The sequence below is a fragment of the Sorex araneus genome, chromosome 4 (assembly GCF_027595985.1).
Source record: "Sorex araneus isolate mSorAra2 chromosome 4, mSorAra2.pri, whole genome shotgun sequence".
In the NCBI taxonomy this organism is placed as follows: Eukaryota; Metazoa; Chordata; class Mammalia; order Eulipotyphla; family Soricidae; genus Sorex; species Sorex araneus.
Window position 1 is genome coordinate 42,819,503 of NC_073305.1, and position 21,016 is coordinate 42,840,518.

The following is a 21,016-nucleotide window of genomic DNA, read 5'->3' on the forward strand; positions in this document are numbered from 1 at the left end:
CCGAAGCCATGAGTTAGGAGTATTACCTGGCCATGGAGACACTTGTTGGCTGTGGGCCATGTGCCCCCACCCCCGACTCCACATCCTCCCCCCAAAATGCAGACTGCAGAGAACATTCAGATAGTGCCAACAAGCCCACCTGAAGTTTGAACTGTTTCTCTGCTGGGTTCCTTGCAAGATTTTGTAAAAATGCCTAGCAACAATTTTACTATTTGGAAAAAGCTTGTTAATGCCAATTAAAAATGTGAAAAATGTTGGGGCTGGAGTGATAGCACAGAGGGTAGGGCGTTTGCCTTGCACGTGGCCAACCCGGGTTTGATTCCCAGCATCCCATATGGTCCCCTGAGCATTGCCAGGGGTAATTCCTGAGTGTAGAGCCAGGAGTGACCCCTGTGCATCCGGGTGTGACCTAAAAAAAAAAAGTGAAAAATGTTTGTATTATCTATCCTTGACTGATTTTTTTTTTTTTTAATCCTGTACATTGCTTTCCTTAGAATTGATTTTGGCTTGTGTGCATACAAACACCAGGAGAATATTTGTTTCTCCCTGCATTGGTTTTTCAGCCTCAGAGAGTTCACTCTGAACTCAAGTCTCTGAACTGAATGTTCACAAAGGCCCTGGCCTGTATTCCACTGCTGGCAAAGAAAGGTCAACCTTTGTCTCCCTGGTCACAGAACATCCACTTGGTGCCACGTTCAGAAATTGGCACAGAGGAGGCTGTTCAGCAGAAAACATTTTTTTTTTTCGGGGGGAGGGTGCACATCTGGCCAGCAATCAGGATTTACTCTTGGCTCTGTGCTCAGGGATCACTCCTGGTAGTCTGGTGGTGCCCACTATATGGGGTGCCAGGGTCCAAAACCGGTTGGCCACGTGTAAAGCAAGAGCTATACCCTACTCCGGCCCCAGCATTCTTTTCTTTTACGAATTTTATTAAAATATTTCTTTTATTAAAGAACTGTGATTTACAGAGTTACTGACAGCAACATTTTAGGTATATAGTATTTCAACACCAATCCCACCAGTGTCAACCTCCCTCCACCAGGGTTCCCATATTCTTTCCCCACCTCAGCCCACACTCCATTCCTCCTGCCTGTGAACTTGACAGGCACATTTACAAAGTTTCAGTGGTTGAAGGTTTGATCTCATATTTTGAGTCTTGTCGAGTCTGTGTTTTGAATATATGACTCTACCACTCACCCATACCACCAGTATAACTGAGGCCCAGAGGCTTGTTCACCCATTACTTCCCGTTTTCTCTTTCCCCCTTGATTTCTTTCTTGCTCTGTCCTTCTCTCTAAACACTGGGGTTAAGGGTGATCTAAGCATGCCCCTTGGACTGCAGTACATTTCCTCATCCAGCACTTTTTTTTTTAAAGCCTTGTATGACAGGCTTAAACCCAAAGGCTTACTTTATTAAAGGAAAGGCCGTGTCCAAGAACACAGAGCTGGAAAGAAGCATCACCAGGACTTAGAAATGAGATTTTTCTAGTGACTAACAGTAGAGGAGAAAACGTGATGAGTATACATGATAGCTCTCCTTGCCCAGACCAGGAAGTGTCCCAAGTAGCTTCATACCCTTGGCACACGGAAATTTATGGACAACTCAGAGCTCAAGTGTCCAGACAAAATTCGAATACAAATGGTACTTACTTGCTCAATGACCAGAAGCAAATTTAGTTCCTTCATTTATTTATTTATTTATTTATTTTGCTTTTTGGGTCACACCCAGCAATGCACAGGGGTCACTCCTGGCTCATGCACTCAGGAATCACCCTTGGCGGTGTGCAGGGGACCATATGGGATGCTGGGATTTGAACCCGGGTCGGCCGCATGCAAGGCAAATGCCCTACCCGCTGTGCTATCACTCCAGCCCCTAGTTCCTTCATTTATAAAAATGGAAATAATAGCTGAATCTATCTTGTGAGACTGTTTGTGAGAGTGTTTGTTAGTGCATGTAAAAAGCTCAGGACAGTGAACGACTTGTCTGAGTGACAGATTTTAAGATATAATTGAGGGTCAGAGATAGTAAAGGGGTTAAGGTGCTTGTCTTGCCTGGGGCTGACTTTGGTTCCATCCCTGGCAGCATATAGTTCCCAAGCACCACCAGGAGTGACCCCTGAGTACAGAGAAAAGTAAGCCCTGAGCACAGTTGGGTGTGACCAACTGCATGTGACCCTTCTCTCCCCCAAAAGACAACTGATCTTTTGCTGAGACAAGTAACTAGGTTGTAAATAAATAGGGAATACAATACAAACAAAACAGTTGGAAAAAAGTACTTCCCTGTAAAGGTTAATTGGAATAAAATGAGAATTAAGCTCAAAAAAAGTGCAAGAAAAATGAAAGTGATAAACTGAAAAAACAAGTAATGTGTTTTGTTATAAAGACCAGCAAATCTATAACAAAAGCTGAAAAAAGAAGATATGTACATAAGAAATGTAAAAGAAATTTTCATTTTTCAATTATTGCAAACACATAAGGCAAACATAATGATTTTACAAGTGTTAATTAGCATGTAAGGAAGCCTGCTGTTGATGTAAGAATAGATTGGCTTAAATTTTGGGGGAGGAAAAACTGAAAATATGTACTATCTTGAAAAAGTCCATGAAATGGACACTAAAAATGTCTCATCATGCCACATCTAAAACATTTATAAGACATCAAAATAGCTCAATATGGCATTATTTTTTTAAAGCGTTCAAAATGTTAAAAATAGCCCAAATTCCTAGCCACAGGCCAATGTTTAAAATAACTAGTTCTCTAGCAGGAAATCTTCCTCAAAGAATATTTAATGATTTTGAATCTTAAATATAAAGCTAAGATGACAAAATGAGAAAACATTTCTGGTGTTCCCCCCGCGCCCACCCCCAATCTGGAAAAACAATTGTGTATCGATTTAAGAAAAATTATCTTTAATAATAAGAAAATGTGTGGGGCGGGGAGTCTCTAAGTGGGGAGGGAAGATGTCAATGCTAATAATCTCAGAAATGAGGATTTGCACGATTTTTGTTCCAGGAGACAGTATGCGTTTTGAATGCTCCTGCCACAACTTGGCACGGAGAGACTCGGGGATGGGCTGCATCCTGCGCCTCAGCCTCTCTTCTCTCCGCGGGTTCGAGACCCCCTTCTAGCCCATGACGTCCTGGCCGCCGCCTCCTCCTCCTCTCCCGGGTAAGGGTGGGCGGGAGAGGCGGCGCGAGCCGGGGTCCCGCGCAGCCGCGCTGCAGCGTGCGGGGTCTCTGCGGGGGCCCCTACCCGCCTACCCCGCGCCGGCAGCCCCCCAAAGCCCGGTGAGCTGCGACTGCGCGGCGTCCCCCCTCCCCCGCCCCGCCGCGGGCAGGGCCTGGGCCACCGCACGTCTCCGCCACCCCACTCCGAACGACCCCTGTCCCAGCTTTCCTAAGCGGGCTCCACGGCCGGCGGACGGCGGTGCTCTGCAGCGCACGGCCCGAGGTGCTCCGTAAGGCACCACCCACACAGCTCAAAAGACGACGCTCTGGCTCCAAGAAGCGTAAAAATAAAAAAAACAATAAAGCGAGCTATTTCACCTTGCCGAATCAACGGCCAAGCGGGGTTCTCTTTAACCTAACATCAGGCCCCAGAACGGGCCACAAAAGAATTAAAAAGAAGAAAAATGTACGCCGCGAGCCAGCCAGGAGTCGAACCTAGAATCTTCTGATCCGTAGTCAGACGCGTTATCCATTGCGCCACTGGCCCCGTACTAGCCGGGCTTCCCCTGCGCCGCAGCTCATCCCTGACGCAGCGCCTGCAGCCTCTGCGGCTCGACTGTGCATTTCCGCCCCTGGGCGCCGCCGCCGCCGCCGCCGCCGCCGCGGCCGCTCCCCGCGCTCCCGACTCCGCCTTCCCCCCCACCAAACGCGCTCAGCCAATCCGCAGCGGCTACGTCACGGCGCTCTCGGGCGCACGCTCCAATCCCCGGCGGCGTCGGGGGCTGTTGGCCTCCCGCGGGCGCCAACGCGCTCCTCAAGTTTGTCCGCGGCCGCCTGCCGTTGGTGGGGGCGGGGGCCGTCGGGCGCCGGCGGGGCGGGGCGGGGCGAGGCGCCGAGAGGAGGAGGAGGAGGAGGAGGAGGAGGAGGAGGAGGAGGTCCAGAGGTGGCCGGGGGGTGGGGCGGCGGCCGCCGTGCCTGGGGTGACCGGTCGCACCGTCGCGAGGCGGCGGCTAGCGCGGGGCGGGGCGGACGGAGCCAGGAGGAAGGAGGTGGCAGCGCAGGATGGCGGCCACGGCCTACGAGCACCTGAAGCTGTGAGTGGCGGCGGGGGGCGGCGGCGGGCTGTCAGGTGCGGAATGCGGCGCCCGGGGGGCGGCCCGTTGGCGTGGGGTGAAGGGGGGTCCGGCGCTCCGGGAGCCTGGGGGGCGCGGCCTTCAGGGGCGGCCGCGCCCGGGTCGCCGCCGCCGCCCGCTGCTGCCCGTCCTGCACGGCCCGGCCGCGAGCGTAGCCCTAGGCCGGCCGCGTCCTGCTGCGCCCCCCTGGCCCTCTCGGAAGGAGGGTCGGGGGGTCCTGGAGCGCCAGGCGGCGAAGAAGGAAGTCTTCCCCCTCCACCATGTGGGATGGAGCCATCCTAGCCCCCGGGAGAAGTCACTGAGCCTCCCCCCGCCCCCCCGCACCCGGGGCGCAGCGGAGCTCACCTGGTCGGTCTTTCTGGGATGCGGAGAAAGGCGACGAGCAGCCGTTAATTACCGTCCGGGGCCTGCGAACTTGGCTGCGCTTTTACGTCTCTCTCCTGCGGCACACAAGCGGGCCCCAAGTTACCGGCGACAGCCCTCTGGGTCGCCCGTTTTGTCCCCCTGCTGCAGTGACTTTTCGGTAGCGCCAAATTTTATCTAAAAAGACTTGGAAAGACAGACACTGGTTGTTAAGCGTTGCGGGTTAGTTAAGGGGTCGAGTCTGGGGCTGGTTCCAGGTTAAATGGAAGCATGCATTACCTCCCCAATTACCATCGGCCCCTATACTTTTTTCCCCCTTTCATGTGTGTGCATAGCTGTTAGGTTGAAAATCCAGTGGCTGGGGGGTGGGGTGTTGCTTGGTAGCAAAAGCGAATGGGGCTTTCCAGACACTTATTCACCCCAAGTTAAGTGAGTACTTGGGCAGAGGTGTCATTTCTTTTCACAAGGATATCAATATGAGGACATCAAAATGTGGTTCTCCGATCCCTACACTCCCCTCCGCTGCCCCACTGCAGAATCTCAAGCTCTGTTAACTTTCTGAAAGGTTCAGTTTAAACTTAGGGCTGCAGAATGGGGAGTGAGGTCATCTGCTAGACAGCAGATACTTTGCTTGGGGTGGGGGTGGGGGGGGACGATGGCTAATTTTTTTTTTTTTATCCCATTTTTGTTATCTGCAAGGCCATGGCCTGCCTTAGGAGCCCAGCCACTAGGGTTCTGGCCTGGCCAGTGTCACCTGCACTGTGCTGGCTAATTAGGTTATTGTTGTCTATCTGATAGTCACTAACGGGTTTAATATGATCCTGTACCACGTCTCAAGTGTGTTTAAGCAGTATAGAACCTTGGATTAATGCAGCTAAGCATTGGGTTACAGGACATACTTGAATTTTCCTGTGGCAAAGGTTCAATGGGTTGGAGAATTTGAGCTAATGATGATTGTTTATGAGCCACTGAGGAAATACACACCAGTCATGGGGGGAAAGGGGCTAGTATCTGTAAAGGAGAAAGGAAATTTGACCCTTAGGTATTTAGGCTGATGCTTTTAGATTGATTTTATTGCTATCATTTTGGGACAGGGACACACTCGGTGTTGCTCAGGACTTACTCTTGGCTCTGTGCTCAGAGATCACTCCTGGCAATGCTGAGGGGCCACATGTGGTGCCATCAGACCTTGTCGGTGGCATTCGAGACAAACTTCTTCAACCCTGACTATCTCTTCGCCCTTCCCCCTTTTGTATTGACTTTTTCTAGAAGTGGAAATATAAATTTATTTGGACGAAGGAGTAAATCTAGGATTTTGTGGAAGTGAAAAATCTTTAATTTGCCAGTTTTTAACTCTTTTACCCCCTAGAATGAAGTTTGGAGGGCTTTTGTAAATGGGAGGATACAGCTTTTTTATTTACTCAGTTTTGGCTTTTGGGTCATACCCACAGTGTTGGCTCTGCACTCAGGAATTGCTTCTGGTGGTGCTTGGGGAACCAAATGGGATGCGGAAGATTGAACCCGGGTTGGCCATGTGCAAGGCAAATGCCCTACCCCCTGTACTATTGCTCCAGTCTGGATGCAACTTTTTAAAAGCTGTATTTTCATTTACCAAGGAATTTGTGAGTTGTATTCTCTTCTAGTTCTTTTTGGTTCTTCCTGTTCTGAGAAAGTCTGTTCCAGGTTTTTAAATGTTCCAGGCCTCTGACCTAAGGAGTGTTGTTTTCTAGATGCCTATGGAAGTGGAAGTGGTTTCTGATCCATATCAGAATTAGCAGAACATAATAGTTATTTAAAAAGCATGCCTAAGATATTATAAGAAAGATCCATACAAGAGGTCATTTGATTTTTTTTCTTAAGTTTTGTCACTGTGTCTGTTTAATATTGAGTGCTTAGAACTTTAAATTATTTGTTCCCCATTACATACATTTTCTCTGTAATAGCATATATACACATGTAGCACTATAGCACTGTCCACTTGTATGCTGTGTATTTTCACTACCCACTGTCCTGCTGTGTATGACTTTGACCTTCCTAATAGCCTGGTTTCATCCTCTGCTGTTTGTCTCCAGTTCTGATCTGTTGAATTATAGGATGCTCAGTAGGAGCCCACATTTTTCTTGGTGGGCTCGGGGGACTAAATGGGGTGCCAGGGATCAAACCCAGAAGACCTTGTACAAAACAAAAGTTCTACCCCCTGTACTATTTCTCTGACTCCTGAAACCCACATTCTTAGCCCCCTATATTCTGGCCTCTTCACAGTCTATTCCCTAAATTAGTTTTACTAGTTTATTTGTTTGGGGGTTACACCCAGCGGTTCTCAGGGTTTACTCATGGCTCTGTTCATGGATCACTCCTGGCAGGGGTCAGGGGAACCATATGTGGTGCCGAGGATCAAACGCAGGTCAGCCATGGGCAAGGCCCCTTGCCGCCCCTTTCCTAATTGGTGCCTGGTGCCCACCCCCAGAGAACACACCGCACACTCCCTTCTACGGACCCAGCCACTGTCTTGTTTTGTGTTGTGAATTTTTAGATCCTTATGCCCAGAATGCCTTCTTCCTTTCTCCCCTCTTTACATGCTGATCAGATCAGCACACTTTGAACCACTTTGTCACCTAGAAATAAAATCATTATATATAATTTGCTTTTACAAGTAGATTGCAAATATGTAAAACATTAAAACACCTCCATATTGATTTCTTATCTTAGCACTTCTTGGGACCTAGCAGAAAATCAAGCCTGCGCAGACATCTTCAGTGAATTTCTGAGTAAATAGAAAAACGTTCCAATGTAGAGCACCTACCAGTTTGGCATAACTAACAGTCTGTGATAATTTGGAATACAGAATTTTGAAGTAACAGCAACTTGAGTCTTTTTATGTACATTACTGTTTTTTTCATTGCTTCTGTGAGGTCATGGTTTTCTCTCTCCTCCATCCTGGATTGTTAAGGAGAGGGAAGTAATTGTCTGTGACCTTACTCACGGCTAGATCAAACAGCTAAACTGGCAGGATGGGCCTTGGAACACCATAGGCTGAGTTGAATGATATTTCCATTACATTGCATTATTCAGATTAGCATTTTTTTTTCTTTATCAGATTGCTGTTGTCTTTGTCCTTGGTATAGAGATGAGTCACTTATAAGAGGAAATAGTTGACATGGTCATATGGATTTTGAAATTTAGGAAACAGTATTGATTGAAAACTTAAAGTTCATAATTAATACTTTTTGAACATTCCCAGTTCTAAACACACTATTTATTTGGTTGGTTTTGGGCCAGACACGGCTGTGTGTAAGGTTTTCTCCTAGCTCTGAGTTCAGGGATAACTACTGGTAGAGCTAGGGGACATTTGGGATGTGGGGGATGAACCACTATTGACAGACCCTTATCTGCTATACTATCCCTTGGGCCTCTAAATGTACTATTTTGTGACCAATAATTAATGTAGATATGAATAATGACAGACGGATACATTTGAAATGATAAAATAGTATGTAGCAGAAATGCATTGGAAATACTTAAAATGTTCTTATTTTCTTTAAAAAAAATCAGTTGAAATAAGTGTAAGTTAGGGAATCCTTTAAAGTGAACCAGGGGTGAAGAGGTAGTATAGGGGATTAAGGTGCTTGCCTTGTATGTGACTGACTGTGGTTCTATCCCCTCTTGTGTATGTGAGCCAGGAGTAACCTCTGAGCACATTGGTTGTCACCCCCAAGCCCCCACAAATAAAATGCTTGTTTGCCTCTGAAGAAATGCTCTTCTCTCAGCTGGAAAGCTGCTGTTTGTCTTCAAAGATTGTCATAGCTTTGTTGTCAGAATAGGTGTGCAGTGCTGAGAATACGGAGAGAACCAAGCTGCCCTATGATGAAGGCGTGCCGTCTGTCCAGTACCGTGACCTTCTGCATGGTTTAGAGCCTGGAGGCAGCTCCAGGGGTAGTGCACAAACCTGGCTGCAGGAGGCCTCAGTTCATCTGCAGCCCCACAGAAACAGATGATTCATCCAACTCTAAGGCTAGCCTTGTAGCTTAGACACTCGTGATAGGGAGCTTCTGCCTGAGACTTTGGGTAGGTAGGGTTTGGGGCCAAAGAGTCCAGGTTAGTGTTAGACTGCCTCAGATCACTTGCTACCTTGGTTGTTGTCTTTTTGTGTGTTTTTGGATGGGGGAAGGCTGGGCCACACCCAGTGGTGACGAGGGTTTACTCTTGTCTTTTTGCTCAGGGATTATTCCTGATGGATCTTGTGGGACCATAACATCACAGAGGATCTCTTTGTGACTTTAAGTGCCAGTTGTAGAGCCCCTCTGTAGACCTACTTATGGATCTCTGAGGTTCCACAATGTAAACAGCTTTGTGATAGTTCTCATATACTGCAAAAGAGTACATAACGTTTTGTTTTCCTGACAAACTTCCTTTACAGACAACAGAATACATCTTCTCAAGTTCACATGGAACATTCATCAAAGTAGACCATAGTCTGGGCCACAAAATATGCCTAGGGGCTGGAGTGATAGCACAGCGGGTAGGGCGTTTGCCTTGCACGCGGCCAACCCGGGTTCGATTCCCAGCATCCCATATGTTTCCCTGAGCACCACCAGGCGTAATTCCTGAGAGCCAGGAGTGACTCCTGTGCATGGCTAGGTGTGACCCAAAAAGCTAAAAAAAGAAAAAAAAAAGAAATTATGCCTAACTTTAAAAAACTAGAAATCAGATCATATCTATTCTCAGGCCTAATAGGAATTAAACTAGAAATGAATTAACAGACGTGATGGGATAAATTTGAAGCCTAGTGGAAGCTGAGCGAGACCTGAGCATGCTGGTTGAGGAGCTTTGCTTGGTGAGTTTGGGAGAATAAATCATAGATTAGCGCTTCAGATTAGGTGGTGGCCTGAGAGATTGCCTGCCACCCATGTTCAATCCCCAGAACCCATATGGTCCCATGAGCACCAGTGGTGATCTCTAAGCAGCCAGGCCTGGCCCACCTCCCCCGTACCGCCCACCCCCCCCAAAAAAAAAGCAACCAAACAACCCAACCTAGATTAAATAGTTAGCCTGGTTGTTGAAAATGGCATCTAGGGTGTACAAAGAATAGGAAGCAGGTGGGGGACCTCAGGGTTTTGAGGAAGATAGGATGAAAAGTGACCCACCCTCCCCCTCAGCAGACTCAGTCTGTGGGCAGCCTCTGAGCGTCCATGGCTGTTTTTTTATGCCCTCAGTGTTTCTTTTTACTTCATGCATGAGCTGAGTGGTTCTTCATTTGTCCCTCTCCTTCTGACTTCACTTAGCTAGAAAACATTAGCAACCAGCATCCACCTTTACCCGCTCCCACCCCTTTCATTATCTCTTCTCGCTTTCTCTCTGATATTCCCACTTCTGTTGTGATTTTCCTGAAGATTTATTTTCATGGTTCATCAGTAGTATTTGCTTACATTGTATAAATTGGTGAAATCTTCTAGTACTCATTTTTCTCATTCTGTGTTATTGTAAATTGTGGCAAAATTGACCTAATATTTCATCAGCTTTTAGTGCACATTCCAGTGTCATTGAGCACTTTCACACTGTGTGTGGTCTTTCCACTATCCATCTCCAGAACACTTGCCATCTTGCAAAATAAGACCTCCATACCCTTAAATAGCAACCCCCATTCTCCTCCTGCCATTCCCTGACAGTCACCATTCTGCTGTGTGAATTTGACTACTTATATAAATGAAACAAAATCTTTGTCCTTAACGACTGTCATATTTCATTAGGCATATTCTCAAAATTTATCCTTATTATGGTATGTCAGAATTTCCTTTTAAAGGCTAAATAATTCATTCTGTATGTATTTATAGTACTACATGCGCTATCCATTTGTTCTATTTTTACGGTAGCCATTCTGACAGTTATGAATAATTGGGGGGGAGAGGAAGTTGGGCCACACATGGCAGTGCTGGGGGGCTGCACCCACCTTTGAGATTGGGAGTTTGGGGAACTTGGGCTCACTCCTGGTCAATCCTGGTGATGCAGCATCAGGACTCAGACTCAGTCCCTTGTGCATACTGGGCATGTGTTGTTCTCCTTGAGCTGTAGCCTTGGGCCTGGAATGTACTTTTGAGACCTTTGGATTCCAGGTTGCTCTAAGATTAAATGCACTTACAGTTAGTATAATAGAACTGAATCTGTTTAATTTAACTTGTAGTCCCTTGTGATTAGTTTCCTTTTTAAATCCTATACCACAAAGTAATGCTTGTAAGTAAAATAGCTAAATAAAAAGTAAATATGTGGGGTTAAATAATTATGCCTTTTTTTTTCAGTTTTGCAAATTTTCTTTATTTAGTTACTTTTTTTTTGTATTTTGGATCACACAGGTCTGTGCTCAGGGCTCACTCCTGGCTCTGTGCTCCAGTACCAATTCCTGGTGAAGCTTGGGGGACCATGCAGAGGAAAAGGGATTAAACCTGGCTCTACCATTTTATTATGCCATATTTTATATAGCTTCCAAAAATAGATGTCATCTTAACTGAAATCAGAACAGTGGCTTGATAGTTAATCCCCTGTCCTGAAGGAAACATGGTAGTATTATATGGTTTGTTTGGGGGTCACACCTGCCGTGTTCAGGAGTTGCTCCTGGCATGCTTGGGAACCAAACCAGGACTGCGCTGTATGTAAGGCAAGTGCCCTAGCCGTTGTACTATCTCTCTACAGTTCTGAGTAGTATTATCCTTTGAGGTAATTGTGTATATCAGTTATTGGCAATAGCTTCACTCAACAGTTTGTATAGGACCAAATTTTTTAAAATTAAGAGATTTGATATTAATAGAATAATTAGCAAATAATCTTGAAGGGACTCTCCTTGTCATAATTTCTAAAAATCTATAAAATAATGTGAGAGAGTTGGTGGAAGTGGAAGGCACCACAGCAGTTGAAGACCATTCTTTCGAAAGATGGGGAGGATTTTTTTCATTGAATTTTTCATTGAATTTGGTTGTCATTGACTCTTCTGGCTTAGTTTCACTGTTTTATCACATTGAGACCTCATTATATCCTTGGTTTTGAGAAATGAGGCGAATGCAGCTTCAGGGACATGGTCGGCTTTGTAATCAAGAGCTCACCATTGCCCTCTTCCTCCTCTTACTAGCTGTGATATTACCTACATGCAGTTCAATTTTGATCTGTCCAGATCTTTCCTTTTCAGGATAAAGGAAACAAAGTTTAAAATTCAGTATACTCTGATCCTGAGCCAAAGAAAACATTAGTGAGGAGCCATTCATATAAAAACAACTTAATGGAAGTGTTTGCTAACTAATTATGTTGGGTTTTCTAAGAAAACGGTCAACTTCTGTTCTCTTCCTGTGTGATAAATCCTAAGAGCAATGGATAAATTCAGAGTAGTACTTGTCTGGAGACTTCATAGCCTGTTTGGTGAAGATTTAAAAACAAAAACCGGGGGCTGGAGTGATAGCACAGTGGGTAGGGCGTTTGCCTTGCACGCGGCCGACCCGGGTTCGATTCCCAGCATCCCATATGGTCCCCTGACCACCGCCAGGGGTAATTCCTGAGTGCAGAGCCAGGAGTGACCCTTGTGCATCGCCAGGTGTGACCCAAAAAGCAAAAAAAAAATAAAAAAAATAAAAAAAAATAAAAAAATAAAAACAAAAACCGTGCAATCCGCTGAATGTTTATTCAAGTGTTGCTGACGCTGAGTGCCAGAGAATTAAAGTTAACTTCACTGGCTATTGAAATGAAACGTGGGAGCATAAGATTTTCAGAATAAAATTTACGAATGAGTCAGATTAAGGCCAGTTAAAGATTGCTGGGCAATGGGGAAGGGAGAGGAGGGAGGACAGCAAAGGGTAGGTGTGTTTGAGTTGGGATGGTTCCTACTATTCCTAACATTCGGGAGTTTCTGAGTCATATTCTTAGAAATATTGATTTCAGGCAGTCAGTGTTTATGTACTTTTTGGTGCCAGTTTGTAAGGCATTTTCATTTTGCTTTATTTTTGGCCCACACGGGTGTGCTCAGGGATAACTCCTGGTGGGCTCAGGGGACCACTGGAGTGCTGGGAATTGAGCCCAAGTCAGCTGGGTGCAAGGCAAGCACCCTGCCTGCTGAGCTACCTTTCCAGCCCCTCCCTTACAAGGCTGGGCTAGAGAGGTAGTCGGGGATTAAAGCACTTGTCTTGCATCTTCCTGAGCCAGGTTCTGATCCACATTGCTTCTGAGCACAGAGCTAGAAATAGCTCCTGGGCACTGCTGGTTGTGCCCTAAAAAAAATAGCCTTGCTGGCAGCAGCAGCAGAAGCTTAGATTCTCACAGCATTTCTCTGAGAGGTAAGATTAGCCACGTTCCAGAGCCCTTGGGCCAGAACTCTCTGTTGTTATCTACAATAAATCCTTTTTTGTTTTTTCTTTTAATAACATTTTATTTGAAAGTTTTGAGGAGGGAGCATGGAGAGAAAGAGAGGGACAGAGGGAGAGAGGACGGGGAGAGAGAGTGTGTTCAAGAGAGAACACATGATTCAAGAGAGAGTGTGTCGACATGCTCAAGAGCGAGTGTGGGCTTCTGCAGAGTGGAGAGGGAGCCCCGGTACACATCCCAGCATTAGATAGGAAAGGATGAAAGGACACGTCTGAAGAGGGGAGATGTGGGCGACACATGTGCTTGGGCACCACATGTGCTTGGCAGCAACACATGGGCACAGGCAGCACGTAGGCTCAGGCATCACAGGCTGCAATAAATCTTTTCAAAGACACTTTTTAACACATTAAAAATTCACTTTTTCTTCCAGTCTGATACATGATACTCTTTTCAGTGTGAATGATACAGAGAGCTTGTAATAAAAGGGATCGCTTGCCTGCACTCCAGATTCCCATTGTCCCAGAGATAGCTGCTTACAGTGTTTAAGTGATTTCTGTTAGTACTTTGTTCTCCTTCTAAACAACAAGATATTTTTTATATCTCCTCATTAAAGTTATAGTATAGCATTTGATGTTCATACTGCTATGTGCTAGGATTCAGATGTAGTCAGCAGTAGTTTTTATTTCCTTATTGAAATGTTTCATTTTTCTTGGTATTATACGGGAACTTTGGTAGGTGCAGTGAGGCTCATACACATAAAGAATTGTGAAGTGATGCTTCTGAAATGTTACAGCGTTGTAAACTAGTAGTAAATCAATACATTTAAAAAAATAATGGGGGGGCTGCAGTGATAGCACAGCGGGTAGGGCGTTTGCCTTGCACGCAGCCAACCCAGGTTCGAATCCCAGCATCTCATATGGTCCCCTGAGCACCGCCAGGGGTAATTCCTGAGTGCATGAGCCAGGAGTGACCCCTGTGCATCGCCAGGTGTGACCCAAAAAGCAAAAAAAAAAAATGGGTAGGGGCTAGAGTGATAGCCCAGCTGGTAGGACATTTGCCTTGCATGTAATCAACCCAGGTTTGATTCCCCAGGACCCCATGTGATCCCTGAGTCAACCAGAGATGATCCCTGAGCACAGAGCTCCCTTGAGCATCTCCAGGTGGGCCTCCAAAACAAACAAAATAATGGATTGGGGCCAGAGTGATATTCAGCAGGTAGGGCACTTGTCTTGCACTCTGCTGACCTGGGTTTGAGCCCCATCATTCCACATCATGGCTCCCCCAATCGCTTTTAGGAGTGATTGCTGATTGCAGAAGCAATGCTTTTTTTCTTTTTTTTTTTTTTTAAACATAATAGCTATTTTTTTATGTTTTGCAGGGCCATGCCTAACAGTGCTTGGGGGCTACTGCTGTCTGTTCTTAGGGGTTGGTCCCTGTGGTCATTTCATGACATGCCAGAGATGAAACCCAGGGTTCCTGTTTGTGAAGACACATTTCAGCCCTTTGCGCTCTCTCACTGACCTTATGACCAGTTCTTACTTAATGAGTGCAGTGTTTTCTATCAGTTACATATATGTGTTGAAGTTTTATTTCGGTTTTAGTAGAGTTCATTTACCTACAGTTATTCTTCTGTTTATTTTGGTCTTTGTATTCTATATTGACAGCTTTTGTCAAATATCTGGTGATATTTGGTTATTATTTCATTACTATTGCTAGAGAACTAGCTGCAAAGAAAGTAATTAGAACATCTTATCTGATAACTTTCACTGTAGAGTGATCATGCAGGAACTCAGCTTTCTCTCTGGGGGAGGTGAGTGCCTGTCTGTGGTCTTTCTTGAAGGCCAATACATGTGTTTTTGTTTTTGTTTTTGTTTTCAGGTTCTTAAAGCGCCTGTGGGGGCTAGGGAAGGGGTTGATAATCATCTTAGTTTCCAGTGTTCTGGGAACCTGGCAGAGAAAAGGGGTAGGACCATTTCCCCAAACTCAGCAGACCGTCTCTCATCTCCTGGCTTCTCTTGGTGTTCTTTCTGGTTCTCAGCAGTTCCTAGCTGGAGGCCAGAGCTGCTTTGTTGCTGTTGCTTTAAGCATCTCCCAGGGTCTGGAGGGCAGGTGCCTGCACACTGCTGGTTTGGGTGGGGATCTCATAGCTCCTACACAGACTTTGAACCCACTTCCACTCCATCCCCCTCACTCACACTCTTACTACCTTTCCCAGCGCTCTACTGCACATGTCTGTTTACCTGTTGACCCTCACCTCTTGGACATTTTGTGTTAAATTAGCTCATTTACCCGAACTTCTAAGCCTGCACTTGAATGACTAGTATCTGCTCCATACCTGTTGGTGCTCTCTAGAATCCATCCTCTGAAAGTTTATCCAGGCCTTCGCTGGAAGATTTTTGCTCTTGGAGATTCATTGCTGTGTACTTCAATTATAATAATAATAATTTACTGACCTTGTTTCAAATGTGATCAGACTGGAAGTAAATTTCACATAAGTTTTGAGTTTCTTTTTTTTTTTTTTTTTTTTTTGCTTTTTGGGTCACACCCAGCGATGCTCAGGGGTTACTCCTGGCTTTGCACTCAGGAATTACTTCTGGCGGTGCTTGGGGGACCATATGGGATGCCGGGGATCCAACCCGGGTCGGCCACGTGCAAGGCAAATGCCCTACCCGCTGTAAGTTTTGAGTTTCTAACTGTGATTTTAGGGACTCTTAAGCATAGAGTGAAATCAATAACTGAGATTTTTAGGAATATAGTCACTAGCAGAAGCCTCATTCTGTTAGAGCAGATGCCAGCTAACTTCTGTATGCCTTTGGTTTTCTTATCTAATAGCTCAAACCAGGTCTGTTTAAAGCCTGCTCATTTGGAGACTGGAGTGATAGTACAGCAGGTGGGCTGCTTTTCCTTTGCACAGAACCAACCAGGTTTAGGTGGTGGTACCTGATACCACACTCTGAGCCTGCCAGGAGTGATCCCAGAGTCCAGAGCCAGGGGAAGCCCTGAACTCAACCGGGTGTGGCCCAAATACAACATAAACTTCTAGCCTTAAGAAAATAAAACCTATTAATTTTATACCATACTATATTACTGGACTGGAGTGATAGCACAGTGGGTAGGACGTTTGCCTTGCATGTGCCGACCCGGGTTTGATTCCTCCGTTCCTCTCGGAGAGCCTGGCAAGCTACCCGTGGCGTATTCGATATGCCAAAAACAGTAACAAGTCTCACAATGGAGATGTTACTGGTGCCCACTAGAGCAAATCGATGAACAACAGGACGACAGTGCTACTATATTACTAGAATGTTATTTTGTGTGTTCAAGATATATGTGAGCCAGTCAAGAAAGCATTATTGTACTTAAACAGGGGAAAACCTTGATTTAATCAAATTTAAAGACTGCCCATTAAAAAAGGTTTTTAAAAGCTTTTATCACTTATAAACCCAAACAACAGGTATGAAAAAGAATTCAGTTAAGGGAAATATCTCATTCCCTCCTGTCAGGAAGATAAAGTGTTTCTGTCTGTGGGTATGTTCTAGACATGAGTAATGTGGTTTTTTCATTCTGTGGGGGGATTTCATCTCTTTGTTTTCTATTGTTGCTATAACAGTACCATAATAACCTATGACTTAAAAATAATGCAAATATAGTGCCTCAGTTACTGTAGCTTCTACAAGAATCTCAGTGAACTAAGGTGTCCTGGGGCAGCATTCCACACTGTAAACCATACCATAGTCAGCATTATTCTGAAATAATTATTACATGGGGCCAGTTTGATAGCACAGCAGATAGCACTTTTGCCTTGCAAACAGCTGACCCAGGTTCTATCTCTGAATGCAGAGCCAGAAGCAATCTCTGAGCATCACTGGGTGTGGTCCAACAACCAAAACAAAAATGAAAGAATTTTTTTTTTTTCTTTTTGGGTCTTACCCAGAGTTGCACAGGGGTTACTCCTGCTCATGCACTCAGGAATTACTCCTGGCAGTGCTCGGGGGACCATATGGGATGCTGGGAATTGAACCCGGGTTGTCCACATGCAAAGGAAACACCCTACCCGCTGTGCTATTGCTCCAGCCCCCAAAATGAAAGAAATTATTACATAAAGTATTTTAGAGACTACTCACTAACTTATATGCCATAATTGCTTTTCTGTTGTTAATCCCTTACTATGTCCAGTTTGTTAGACTTTATCATAAAAGTGTGTATAGGGAAGCAGTATGTATATATAAAATTTATACACATATACATAGTACTTTTCTGTGGTTTTAAGCATCCACTGGGGATCTTAGAATGTTATGTTTCCATGTGTAAGAGGAAACTGTACAAAAATGTTGATAGGAGTCTTTGTACATCACATTACAGACTGAAAAAACCCAACTAGTAAATGGAGAGCTAGTACAGAGGTGAAGGTGGTTGCCCAACTTGCAGCCTCAGCCATGGCCTTATACCACACAAGGAGCCTAGCACCGCATGTCTGACCCCTGAGCAGAGGGCCAGATTGGCCCCTCAAAAGAGTAAATTGATTAAATTTGTAATATATACATGTAATTAGATAATATTTAATAATAATGATTTATTTAGTGCATGTTGAAGACTTCCATATTTGAAGCAGATTTTAATTTAATTGGATTTTGCTTAATCTGTATTAATAATTTTTGTCTTAGCATAGCCTCCTCTCAAAATAGAGGACACTAGCTGAGTAACTAGTTAGTTGCAGGAGAATCATAAAATGATTGTTTTACTTGAATAATTAAGGGTTGACTATTCCTCCAAAACCAAGATTGTTTTACTTGAATAATTAAGGGTTGACTATTCCTCCAAAACCAGAAATTGTCAGTATAGTTTCTTCCTGCTATAGCTCTTGCTTCTGTAACTCCAAAGAGCTTGTGAATGATTAAAAATAAGTAATGGAAATGATGGTTGTGTGGGTTTTATAAGATTTTTTTTCTCCATCGGGAAGGAAAGCAGAACAGATGGATTAGAATTTAAAGGGACTGCTGCACAGATAGAAATCATTTCCATTGTGGCTTTATGATTTTCAGTTGTGGTTTAATATAATGAGAAATGACTCTTGGAAACAACATCCTAGTTCTTGCCCAGCTTTGGTACCCTGGGAGGTTGTGCTTCTTGTGCCCAACAGTAGTCTGGGCCTCCATTGTTTTAAGTGCCTGTGGTTCTTTAGATACCTAATGATCCTCGGGCTGAGGGGTCAACCCTCAGTTCTGTGCTGGGGGGATACTCCTGGTATGCTAGTGTGACAGGGTGGTTCTGGGATCAAACCAAGGTTGGCTGCATTCCAGGAAAGCACCTTAACCCCTGTGCTATCTCTCTGGCCCCACACTTAGATTTTTACTGTATTTTTTATTAACTGTTGATATTTCTTAAACAGTTCTAAAAGGTCTTAGACTGCTGGACTGAGGTATGCAGCTTATCTTCTGAGGAAACAGCTGTTACTTTGTTGACCTCTGGTTACAGAGTTGCAAGTATTTTGAGAAGCCTATCCTAACCCTAATTTAACTCATATATTTTTCATTTTGCAAAATGAGATGTCCCCCACCCAGTAGCTCATTTTGTCCCCACGAGTCTGTATCTTCTCTTTCGTGGGTAAAGGAGTGAAGAACTGGGGGATGTGCCCAAGGTCAGTCAGAAGGGGCAGGTCTGTAGACTTGCCTCCAAACTCCATTACTTTGCCTCATGGGGTTGAGTACTATAAATTGAATCTAGTATCGTTTTTTGTGGGGAGAGAGGTATAAATTAAATGCATGGTTTCATGGGAAGTTAGAACCACATCAGCGTTAAATATACAAGGGAGAGTTGCAGTTGTTGTTTTTTTTTAAATTTTTTATTAGTGAATCACTGTGGGGTACAGTTGCAGACTTACAAACTTCGTGCTTGTGTTTCAGGCATACAATGATCGAGTACCCATCCCTCTACCAGTGCCCATTCTCCACCACCAATGGTCCCAGTATCCCTCCCACCACCCTCAACCCCTCCCCCCAACTCCACCCCGCCTCTGTGGCAGGGCATTCCCTTTTGTTCTCTCTTTCCTTTTGGGTGTTGTCATTTGCACTAGAGGCATTGAGTGGCCACTGTGTTCGATCTGTAGTCTATGTTTGGCTCGTATCTCTCAACCTGAGTTGGTGCTCCATATACCCTTTACTTGGTGTTCCCTTCTCTATCTGAGCTGCCTTTCCCCCCAGCATTTGAGGCCCGCTTCCAAGCCATGGAGTAAACCTCCTGGTCCTTATCTGTACTATTCTTGGGTGTTAGTCTCAGAATAGTGAACTCCTTCAGCTTCATTTATTTAGAAGCCAAAAAACATTTGGAAATTTGAATACAGTTGGAGTAGTTTTGAAACAATTGAATAGTTTTGTAGAACTCTTTACCTCTTTTGGTATAGTTATTTATGACTTTACATTTCTTCTTAGGCACATCACACCTGAGAAGTTTTATGTGGAAGCGTGTGATGATGGAGCTGAAGATGTACTTATCATTGACCGTGTGTCCACGGAGGTTACCCTCTCAGGTATGTGAGGGCCCAGTTCAGTATGTTGAGAAAGACTTTCTAAGCAGCGATTAAGAGGAATTTCTTTCTTTCTTTCTTTCTTTCTTTCTTTCTTTCTTTCTTTCTTTCTTTCTTTCTTTCTTTCTTTCTTTCTTTCTTTCCTTCCTTCCTTCCTTCCTTCCTTCCTTCCTTTCTTTCTTTCTTTCTTTCTTCTTTTACATTTTATTGAATCACCATGAGATAGTTAACAAGCTTTCATGTTTGGGTTACAATCTCACAATGATCAAACACCCATCCCTCCACCAGTGCACATCCCCCACCACCAATATCCCGGGTATACCCCCCCTTTCCCACCCTCCCCCTGCCTCTAAGGCAGACAATATTCCCTATACTCTCTCTCTACTTTTGGGTATTATAGCTTGCAACACAGACACTGAGAAGTCATCATGTATGGTCCATTATCTACTTTTGGCATGCATCTCCCATCCCAGCTGGTTCCTCCAGCCATCATTTTCTTAGTGATCCCTTCTCTATTCCATCTCCCCTCTGATCATGAAGCAGTCTTCCAGCTATGGGGCAATCCCCCTGGCCATTGTATGTACCGTCCTTGGGTGTCAGCCTAAGAGGAATTTCTTAGAAGTATAGTGTGCTTCCTATAAACATTTAATTTACTAAGATTAATTATTATACTGAAATTTTGTATTCACGTTAGTGTGGAAAACCTTGAATTAAATGACTGAACAGGGGCTGGAGTGATAGCACAGCGGGTAGGGCGTTTGCCTTGCACGTGGCCAACCCGGGTTCGAATCCCAGCATCCCATATGGTCCCCTGAGCACCGCCAGGGGTAATTCCTGAGTGCAGAGCCAGGAGTAACCCCTGTGCATCGCCAGGTGTGACCCAAAAAGCAAAAATAAATAAATAAATAAATAAATAAATAAATAAATAAATAAATAAATGACTGAACAGCTTTCTTTATTATAGCCTGTGAGAGACTTTCTTCTCTGCATCATGGTGTTGGGAGAGGCAATAGAGGGGTATGTCTTCTTTGGGAGACCTACCCTCCTGCTTTCTTTTGGGGGGCATTATTTTTTTTGAACTGGAATTTTAAAGAATATATTTTGTGAAACACTTTGGCTTAAAGTTTTATACATATGAAATGAACCACATAGCATGTAAAATACTTTATTATTAATAAGGGCAATGTTGATAAAAATCATTGATAATGATAAGACTTCTCTGCATTCCTGTGCAAAGTACTGCTAGACCTGAGAAGACTTTCCCTTTCTCCTTTCTCTTGTGATCCTTTACCTCCGATCCCAGGTTTAACCTTGGTAGTTTGTGTGCGGGGGAGGGTGGGCAGGTAGGAGGCACTCCTGTTTGGGTTTATCATCTCTAGGACTACACTTAATGGTGTTTAGCAGGAGCCTGGACCCACAGACGTACAGTTATATATTCTACCACTTGAGCCATATTCCTGGCCCTAAGCAAATCTTTGTTTTTTTGTTTCATTTGT

The 21,016-nt window shown here is 44.6% G+C and overlaps 1 protein-coding gene and 1 non-coding gene across 3 annotated transcripts in view; one reads left to right on the forward strand and one right to left on the reverse strand.

The window, feature by feature from the left end:
• Nucleotides 1-3,641: 3,641 nt before the first annotated feature.
• Nucleotides 3,642-3,714, reverse strand: TRNAR-ACG (transfer RNA arginine (anticodon ACG)). The gene has a single exon. It is a non-coding gene; the product is annotated as a tRNA-Arg (tRNA).
• A 390-nt stretch (nucleotides 3,715-4,104) lies between these two features.
• SACM1L (SAC1 like phosphatidylinositide phosphatase) overlaps nucleotides 4,105-21,016 on the forward strand; it is a 55,694-nt gene continuing 38,782 nt past the window's right edge. Inside the window, exons 1-2 of one of the 2 annotated variants that reach the window (XM_004614527.2) lie at nucleotides 4,105-4,261; nucleotides 19,426-19,523. In XM_004614527.2, coding sequence (XP_004614584.2) covers nucleotides 4,230-4,261; nucleotides 19,426-19,523 — 130 coding nt within the window. In that variant the 5' untranslated portion in view covers nucleotides 4,105-4,229. Of the gene's footprint in view, nucleotides 4,262-19,425; nucleotides 19,524-21,016 lie in introns of those variants that run through there. The other variant, XM_055136175.1, reaches the window with a different exon arrangement.